The 10,437-nt window shown below is 40.8% G+C and overlaps 1 protein-coding gene across 1 annotated transcript; it reads right to left on the reverse strand.

Annotated features, from left to right (window-relative positions):
- Positions 1 to 2,536: 2,536 nt before the first annotated feature.
- On the reverse strand, positions 2,537 to 6,899 carry GJD4 (gap junction protein delta 4). Its single transcript, XM_071560715.1, has 2 exons — positions 6,836 to 6,899; positions 2,537 to 3,714 (listed from the first exon to the last, which is right to left on the reverse strand). The coding sequence occupies exons 1-2, from the start codon at positions 6,897 to 6,899 to the stop codon at positions 2,537 to 2,539; spliced, it is 1,242 nt and encodes a 413-aa protein (XP_071416816.1).
- Between the last annotated feature and the right edge of the window lie 3,538 nt (positions 6,900 to 10,437).

Here is a 10,437-nt window from a genome sequence, read left to right on the forward strand (position 1 = left end):
TCTCACAGGAAGTATCTGCAGACTAAGGAAATGGTTCACTAATTTCACTTTCCATTTCAAACAGAATCTTTCTGATTTGAAATGAGACTCTTCATTCATCAAAATATATCTAACTAGAGACACAAAAAAAGCAAACCGTGTCCAGCCACAAGCCATTTGTTATTTATTCTATCCTATTTATATCTCACGCTGAGGGATGTATGCGGTACGCTAAATTCACATTTGTTCCTTCTCACAGCTGAGAAGATGCAAAGAATCATAAGAGGTTTCATTGTTGCAATGTTTAGTCATGGTATGTGTAATCAGCAAAGACCTCATTAAAGAGTCTTTGGAGGATGAGAAGTTTAAATATTTAATATTTTTCTTCCTATGATGAGTTCAATAATTAATGCTACTCCTACCTTAGAAATGACAAATCACACAAGCATGCATGATAAAAGAAACAAACAGAGCTAACAGAGAGGAAAACCTTACTTAGAAGGCAGTAATTAAAAATGGCTGTAGCATACCTCAGGATCCCAGAGAACTTTGCTCCTGACCCAAAAAGCAGTTCTGTCTATCTACTGCGCTATGGAGTATTGGGGGAGATGCAGAAAATAAGTGATAATTGCCAGTCTTAATCTTACACACAGGAGAAGTGATACATAGAGGTTGTGAGCCAAACTGCCTTAAAGATTTCCGCACCCATACGAAGGAAAAGGAAGAACATGAGAGCTGTTGTCCTTTCATGTTCTGCACAAAGGAGCCAGCTATTACAGAAACTTGTTACATGGCAGACAGAGCAAGATTAGATCTATACCTGGTCTAAACAGTGTTGTAGCTACTCCAGCTCCAAGCAGTATCTACAAATACCAGTTCTTGACACCCTCAGAATAATCCATTTTATAAGACACTACCACTAATACATTTCTCTCAGTACATGCTCCTACATACCCACTCCCACTGATGATCTGCAGGTATATGCAACCTTCAACCCCCACTGACTTGTAGTTTAAATTCATCTCATGCACTGTAGTGCTTCAGTCTTGGACCAGGCTTATGTAAATGCAACAGAATTAACACTGAAGGAAAGCACAAATCATGACTGTAATAAAATCTTCTTCTGTAATTCACTCAGTTTTTATATGTTTTCAAATGATAAGCATTAGAAGTCTGTCAGACAAAGAGGGCACGGACTTTGATTTAGACATTGCTACCACAATCTTCTTTTAGGGTAGAAATAATTTTCCCTAAGCCCAGGTCTGAGATAATCATATTGTGGGAGAAACAGGTATATCTAGAAAGTGACTCACCTTCAGAGATACCTCAAACAGGTCAGGTGACTCATTCCCATCTCCTGAAATCAAGAACCCAGTGTGACTATTTCAGATTGAGAGAGGTAACACGCTGCAGGCATATCAGTAGCACATCTACACTAGGGCACAGTCAGTCGAACCAGGGCATGTGCACTGTGGCTCCGTCCCCTGCACTGCCAAGCAGCTGGAGCACTCCCTGACACCCTTCTGGCTCATAGCCCCTAGCTGAGCAATTCTGGATCACTGGACCTTGCCCAACAGCTAATCTGGATGCAGCCACTCTGTTTTGGAGGCTATTGTAGTTCACAGAATCATAGAATGGTTTGGGTTGGAAGGAACCTTAAAGATCATTTAGTTCCAGCCCCCCTGCTGTGGACAGGGACACCTTGCTCCTAGACCAGGTTTCTCAGAGCCCCATCCAACCTGATCTCAAACACTTCCAGGGATGGGCCATCAACAACTTCTCTGGGCAACCTGTTCCAGTGCCTCACCACCCTCACAGTAAAGAATTTCTTCCTTATATCTAAATCTACCCACTTCAGTTTGAAGGCATTCCCCTTGTCCTATCACAACATGCCCTTGTAAAGAGTCCCTCTATCTTTCCTGTAGGCCCCTCTACATACTGGAAGGTGCTACAGTTGAGTAACTCAGCTGTGGTCAGACTGCCAGCCAACATCAGTGTCAGAGAAAGTTACTGCCATGGCATTGCTAACTAGGAGAGGTATCGCCTTCAAGAAACAAGATCTAGGGGGTTTTACATATTAACAGTTTGCTATAAAACAAGGTGTTTTTATTTTATTGACAATGTAGTCTTCTTGCTTGAATATCCTTTTTTTGAGAATTTAGTATGAGGAGATAAATTAAGTTTTTGAAAGTAGACAATATAGAACTGTTTAAAAGTCATGTCTTTCCTAAACTCAATTTTTTGTCATAAAACTAAGTTAGGGTAAACAACTGTTCACACAAGCTTCTGGAAAACCAGGTCAGATACATCAGTGAGAGTTCATAGCTTTTTTAGGTCATACTCAGAAAAACATAAAAATGTTATATTTTCCAAAGAACTGTTCAATGTAATATCCTTCAAACTCTTATCCAAAGTTTTTATTTCTTTATCAATGGAGGAACACAGCATAGTAGAGTATTCCTACAGCATAACCACAGCCAAGGGATTCAGCTGAAACTCTCTGAAACCTCCTCAGTGATGCCTTGCCAAGGTCACAGGGTAGTGTTCACTCTGGCCTCTATACCCATTCTGACTTCTTTGACCTCAAGCAACTAGTATTACTATAATTTGATTGTGCATCAACGCTTTTTAGCTCAGTTGAGGGGTAGAATTCTAAAAGCTTGCTCTGACTTGGAGAGGAAGAAACTCCAAGGTGACACCTGATCTGAGGTCTCAAGGCCAGGTCAGTATCTTTAATGAAGTCTTGCTGAAGTCTTGGTCTCACTTGCCTGCATGTAGTTCTTTGATGGGCACTGGCACACAAGGGTTCTTCAGTGCTATCTTGCTTAACATCAAGATCTCCTGATAAACAGCACTTATTGCTGTTGCTGTTAAGGTTAGTGCTGGCAGTTTGCTGAGGGACAACACCAGAATGAAGAACTTCCTCTTCAGAGAGAAGTGAGCAGGAGCCATCACTGGTCTGGCAGCTATTTGATACTGGGCAGTCTTCATCTTGAGGTGGAGAAGAGCTTCTGTGCTGTGGTGGGGGAAGATTTAAAATGCTCTCCTTCTCTCTGCAGAGATTTGCCAGCAGCTTGTTCTTTTGGCTTCTTGCTGTCATTCTCTGGAGAGCACAGACAAGATCAGCAAGGCTCAGCACAAAGGATAGGCTGCTAACTCCCCAAATGAAAATCATCATGATGGATTTCTCAGTGGGCCGGGAGATGTAACAGTCAACTGTGCTTGTGCAAGGCGAGTGGTAGCAGGAAAAACGCTCAGGAACAAAAAATCCGAAAAGAAGATATTGCACAGCTGCAAAGGCACCCTCAAGGAGGGTCCTAAGAAAGAGATGAACAGTATATGCCCCAGAAAAATTCAGGATGCCTTGGTTATCTGCACCACACTCTACTCTATTGGCAACAGCACTTCTATAGAGCTCCTTCATGTCGCTGGGGCTTGATAAACCCTTGTTCCTTTTGCATCCATGCCTCAGACAGTGCATTCTTACAAGGTACATAGCTACCTTGTGCAGAACATAAATACTGAATGCAGCATAAGGTAGCAGGATAGACACAGTCTGAATGAGCCAGAATCTAAAGTGAGATACAGGGGAGAACAAGTCATAGCAAACGTTGGAGCATCCTGGTTGCAGGGTGTTGCAGACAAAGCGCTCCTGCTCATCTTGGTAGAGGGGATAGCCTGCTAACACTACCACTGCCAGTCGCAGCAGAATTGTTAACATTAGCCAGATCTTTCCTAGAAGAGAAGCAAAAATATAAAAAAAGAGTCAGAGAACTGAGAAAGATGGCAGACAATGTAGTGATGCTCTTTCTATATACAAGACATTTGAAGAAATAGCCAGTATCCCCTCTTAATAGCTCCTCTTTGGCTTTGTTTTGACTGAGACTGAAAAACATGTGAAAATGTGTAGCTGACACATTCCATAATCTTCATCTAGACTTGACAATGTAGGAGTTTAATGCACAATAAGCCATGTCAACTGAAGCTTAACAAAACCACTCTGAACATGTCCAAATCTGATAAACAGAGTTCAGAAATGACTTGACAATTTTACTTATAGTTTTTCACTTGTTGTTGGGTTCCTACCCCTGTATCTGAATTCTGTCCTATTTCAACAATATAGATTGACTAAGACAGTATGAAACCCATCTAGGTACAAAAGATTGTTCCATTACATAGTATTTGTTCTTGGTCTTGGCCATGAAATTGTATGTAAATTTTACTATGACAAACAAAATCTCTCTGTTGTGACTAGAATGGTATTTACTAGTGAGATAGTAATTAGTTATTATTATATTTATTATTAGGAAATTTATGCAAAATGTCCCACAAATGTACATTTTTGTGTGCACACATGTACCCCAGTCATTTCCCTCTGCTGCTTCTTTGGTTGCCCTGTTTTGGTCATGTCTTCCAACCTTTGTTCACCTTGGTGTGCAGCTTTTCTTCATTCAAAACTTCTATCCCGTGATCAACACCAAGTGAAGTCTCACAAGTTTGGCATTTTCATACATTGCTTACTTCATTTTTCCCTGAATTCTCTCATATAATTGTTGTAGGCAGGGCTTGGTCCCATCCAGCTTTGGTAGAAAAGATCAGGCCTTATCCTTATTCCATTATGGTAATGGCAGTGAAAGATCAGGCACTGGCACTGTACCTATCATGCCTTCTGAATGATAGTTTCTTGGTGGATATTTGCATGGGGTAGGTTTTTATTAAAATTTTTTGTGAACTTATGAACACTGCTGTATTACTGACAAAGTTATTTCATTAAAAAAAAAACACCAAAAATCCATGGTAGGGCGGTTGGAATTAGATGATCTTTAAGGTCCTTTCCAACCCAAATACTCTACGATTCTATGAAAATCTAAGTCCTTTTCCTGGGCAGGATAGGAAGGCTTAAAGGTATACTATTATATTGTCAAAAGGTAAAATACCTTCTGGATGAACATGAAGAAAAAGTCAACCTAAAGTTAAGTTTAGCACTTGAATTTCTCAAGTTTCCTTTTGAGTCCTGTCACTAGTTACCTATATGGTTTTGGAAAAACTAATTTAATAATCCCCTTCAAGAAAAGAGGGAAAAAATCCACTAAGGAAAGAGAAAAAAAAAGAGAAAAAAAATCCAACATGAGAGATTAAGTCTGTGTTTTAAAGAATGGTTAAGATAACAATTGTAACCACAGGAAGACAAACAGCAAATTCAGTGACAGAAGAAAAGGATATCATATGGAATTAATGGCTGAGAAGTGTACTGAAAACCTCAATTCATTAATAGTGAATGCACATCTCACATGTATACAAGATTTTGAAGGCAATCTGTGAAATAACACCAATATACAATACCAACTTTTAAGAATTCAGATCACAAAGCATTTTACCTATAAAATATAGAATTATTCATGGGCATTGTCTTGAAGAATTTTCTTTTATATTTCCCATAAAGCTATTTCTTGGTAGTTGGTGAGAATGTTAATAATTCAAATATTTCCATAACATTGTGTGGTACTTATTGTTGTACTGAACATGCAGTTTGAGTGCCCCATAGAAACCATTTGTGGCCAGTAAACTATGTGTTAGAACAGTAATGCTGTAGTGGAAAACCAGCTGGAAAAAGGCTCAGGATATATAAGGTCTATGAGAGATCATCAGAGAAACCTGATGCACCTGGCAAAATAATATAGTATCTAACCATAGATAAATTGAGGCCGTTCCATTTGATCTTTAATACATGAACTTCAGTGGTGGTTTTGCTGGCAAGCTATACTGTTACTCACTTATGCACACAGTTTGAGTCAATAGAAAACTCCAGCTCTACAGAATCAGTCATCTTTAGGAAGCCACGTTTCATCCTTGGGTAGCATTTTTCCCTTCGAGGACCTCAAAGTGTTTGAAGCACACTAGTTAATTAAGTTCAAAATACTACATGCTATTTCACTATCAATTTTTAATTAGAACATGTACAATAGGGAGTGCTGCTTAAGAAAAATCAATGGCTCCTTAGGAAGTAGTTTAGTATGACATACATTTGAGAGATAACCCCTTCATGCATCACCTTCCCTAAAGACTCAATCTTGATTAAACATACAAGAACAAGCCCCTCCACTGCCTCTGCTGGGGCTTAGTTGGAGGCTCCCTGCAAAGCACAGCACAAACTCAGCAATTGCCTACGGCTGGAGGAGAAGGGTCTTTGAAAGGCCCTTGAGAGGTTTTCTCTGGCACACACTTTGCTCAAAGTACCCCATGAAAGAGGAACAGCATCCTATTTAAATAAGAAGGGTAAAAATAAAAAAAAAACCAAAACCACCTAGTTAACTGTTAGCTGATGAAAAAAAACCCCTGTATTTTTTGCTTTGTTTTGCTTTTTTAAAAAGTGCAATGAGCTTTATTAGTTTATAAAAATAAAGAATGAAAAGCAATGGTAATTAACCACAAACTTCTTCCTGTAAAAGAGAAGGGGCTTTCCCCCCTTCTTTAGACTCTTTTAACCCATCACTACAGTTATTGCATACATTCTAACATTCACTTTATGTGGTATAAAGTGTTTCTTCTGTGTGTTTTCACCATGATCCCTACTTCCAGCTGACTGGAAGCTCAGGTACCAAGAAGAGCCAAATGTGAAAACCTTGCCAGAATATTTTACATAAAGTTCAGGAAATATCTATCAGAGAAGGAACAGTAATGAGTTTAACAAGAAAAGAAATATATTAACCTCTTATATCAGGCATAAAGATAACAACTTACTGTAAGAATCAAAGAACCATAGCTAGAAATTAAAATTGATTATCAGTAGGACACTTGGATGGTTTCAGGATATGAAGCAGCAACAGAAAGAAGGTATCTCTTTTAAAGTACTTACCTACAATAGTCACATTATAGTTGAGTGTGACAATCAAAAATCCCAGTGAGTCCCAGTGCTCCATGTTTCAATAGGCTCAAAACACTTCCAGTTCCTGATGTCCTAACAATTTTGTCATTTCCAAAGGAGACTAGAACTAGATAGAGAAGAAGGGCGGGGGAAGGGGGGGGGGGAGGGGGGGGGGGCAGAAGGGAGGGAAAGGAAGAAAAAAAAGGAAGGAATTTTTGCTACAGGTCAAGAATGAAAATCAGAAACCCAGCCACAACCATGTATTGATTAAGGATTATTTTGATTATTTGAACTGGACCATTAGTTTTGAATGTTGGAATAAATCTTCTTAAGGCTTTAACAGTTTGTCTTGCAAAAGCACTAGCTTGTCAGATCCAATTGCTCCTACCTCTCGCATGGATCCTCTGTCCAGACAACTGCAAGTGGACAAACAACAAGAGGAGTGATCTCTGCCATTGTAGGCTATTCTTACCCTCTCAGGGCATACCAGCCTCCTGGCATTGCTGAGATAGTTCAGTGGTGAAAGATGGGAAGAGAGGAAAAAATAGCATAGACCAGGAAATAACAGAGACCTCTCTGTCTCCCCACAAGAATTGCAGATGAATAATAGAAGGAAAGGGAGTAGAAAAGGATGAGCATCCCTGTGTTTGAAAGGCAATTTCAGTTCAGGTCACTGGAAGCTATCCCAATGCAATTTCCCCTTATCATTTTGTTTCTAAATCACAGCCTCCCTGACAGAACACCATGGCCCTGTCAATCACAGCCACACCAAATTTTCCTCTGTGTGCTGAGCCAGCCAGCAGGCTGAGCCTCCCTGCAGAAATGATGAAAAACAGGGGAAGCTTTAAAAAAATAAACCTAAAGGCGTGGCTGTTTTTCAAGATGCCACTTACTTTTAAGTTACATCAATTCTTTTTGCTGAAACTGCCTGGTACTGTGGACATCACTCAGAAGCCCCAAGGGCTGCCTGACCTGCATTCTGAAACCTCAGCAGTGACTGAGCAAACTCCCTCCTTGGAGCAGGATGCCTGTGGGTTCAGCACTCCCTAACCGTAAGGTGCAACAGCACAGTGTCTCCTGGACACCATGTAACTGCACTGTACTCCAGGAAAAAAGAATGGGTCAAAATAAGACTCTCAGCTTTTCTTTCCTCACCCCACTGCACCAAATTCCCTTGGGGAAAGTAATGCACCACCTTCTTCCACCTACTGTTTGATTAGCTACGGGATGTTACTCTGTCCTTTTTAGTCTGTTCTGTGATAGGGACAAACATAATGTGGACACTCAGTAGGAAATACTATCAGTCACTAGAAAAACAGCTGATGAAGGAGTCTGTGTGATACAGCAAGGGAGCAAAGTGATGTGACAAGCTGACACCTGTAGGGTGCTGACAGCCCAGGCACAGGCTTGGTACTGCAACCCTGCTCACCTGCTTCAAATCACGACTCTGCTCCTGGGGGAGCAAGGTGAGTCGGCTCAGAGGGAGCTGTATGGTCATGCTGCAGGACTTAAGGGCACTGAGACTGGGCTAAGCTTTATTAACTGAGCACATCTTACCTGGATAATAAAGTAAAATACAATTGTACAAAGACTTCCTTCCCAGCTCTCTACTCACAGGCCTTGCAGTGCCTTGGCAGAACATACCGAGTATCCTTTCTGTTGTAAGTCTCTCCTGAGGAAACCCTAAAAGTGAGGTTTGAAAGAATGGCCATCAAAAGCACTTTATTCATGATCTGTGTAAAGAGATTTTTAATTGTAGTAGGAATAAAAGGCGTTTTCTTGGTTTCAGACTTGATTAATGTAAAATATCTGCCAACCAACCATTTCTTCTGTTACAAAGTTATATTTATAAGTTATATTTATGGTGTGTGATGATGGGTTTCACTTCCCCTCACAAACACATTTTTCTTTTTTTTTTTGTGTGTGTATGTGTGTGTGTTTTTGTTTGTTTGTTTGTTTTCCCTCCCAAGATATATGTGTGTGAGAAAAATGGGGAGAAAACTGTAGGAAGGGAACAGAGAAAAGATGCAAATGGGCAAGATATAACTTACACTGAGATATGAAGGTATTCCTAGTTAAGCATCCTTTGTCAAAAATAAAGTCAGGAATGCCAAGATGGTGGCAGCTGCATCCACACAATGGACTATAAATTGTCTCTGTCAATATTGCCAGTTAAAATATCCTTGTCTGTCATTGCTGTGAGACCTCTACTATTTGTGTAAGAAGGATAACAGCTAGGAATTTAAGCCCCCAAACTGTTGCCTGTGGAACTATACCAGTCCAGAACATCTGATCCCACACCACTGACATGCTGAGGTAGGATGGCCCATTTTCTTTTAAAAGAAAGCAAGCACTCTCCAGACTTACAGTACAGCCCTAGTTTTGGTAAAAAGCCTGAATTCTATTTTAGCTCTTATGGACAACTTTTTTATTTTAGCTTTTATAGACAGCTCATATCTTACTTGAATCCAACACTTCTCCATTCTGTGGTGTGTCCTCTACCCAAGTCCCTGTCATCTGTGCCAACTTTGGGGTCTAGGTAGATGTGCTTCTTATAAAGCGTTTGGTCTCTGAAAACCATAGGCTTCAGTTTCTTCATCTCTTTGCTCAGCACTGTTGCTCAGGACAGGGGCCCATCTGAAAATATTCACCATACAATTCCCCTTGTTTTTTATTTAACTGTTCCCTGTATTCCCTGTTTGTCTGAAAAGACTGTAAGGAATTGAGGAGAGCAACACTACAGACATGGATGTATTAGCAGAGGGGCTCCAGCTCCACAGTGCCACCAGTTGCTTTGGCACCATCTTCCACTTCAGAGGACAGGCACGTGTTGCACAGCCCCATCCCTCCACATGTGCTCCAGTACTAAAATCACACACAGCTCTTCCCAGGCTATAAAGTCATCAAACCTGTGACCTTGCACTGGATTCTAGTTAACTAAGAGAGGCAGGTGGGAAACACTGACATGCTTTGGGTAAAGTTAAACTTTGAAACCCAGTGGTACCTCATCACGTCTGATTTTAGGAGGGGCCCTAAAAACCACTGGAAAGTTTTCGGAGACCCACAATGAAACATAAGAAGATGCAATTAAATCTATTTTAAAATTCACAACTGCTGCCCACATTTCTAACCCTTTACCACAGATCTAGGGCTTGATCCTGCAAAAATTCACAGATGTGACTCTCTCACTGAGTGACCCATGGAAACATTCTGTACTGGAAATGCATCTCGCTGCAGCGTGGACCTGCATCACATCCTTGGGCTTAAACCTGAGTTACTTGGCACAGAGCCCAGCAAAGACACTTCAGCTGGACCTTAGCTTGTATTGGCATCCAAAGGTAGGGTACATGTAGCCTGAAGCCTCTCTGGACCTTCCTCATCCAGGACCAAATCAGTAACCTGAAGGGTGCCACAATCTACATCACATGTCACCCCCCCCCCCCCAAAAAAAAAAAAACCAAAAACTAGAGGTGTTCCTCTGGCACAGCAAATCCCAACCACATCTGTCTTACCCAGTCAATACCTACACTAATGACACATAAGTGCAGTGAAGTGGAAGTTCCTAAGGGAGACTGCACCCTACACAGCACCTG

Source organism: Pithys albifrons, chromosome 7, assembly GCF_047495875.1.
Source record: "Pithys albifrons albifrons isolate INPA30051 chromosome 7, PitAlb_v1, whole genome shotgun sequence".
Classification (NCBI taxonomy): domain Eukaryota; kingdom Metazoa; phylum Chordata; class Aves; order Passeriformes; family Thamnophilidae; genus Pithys; species Pithys albifrons.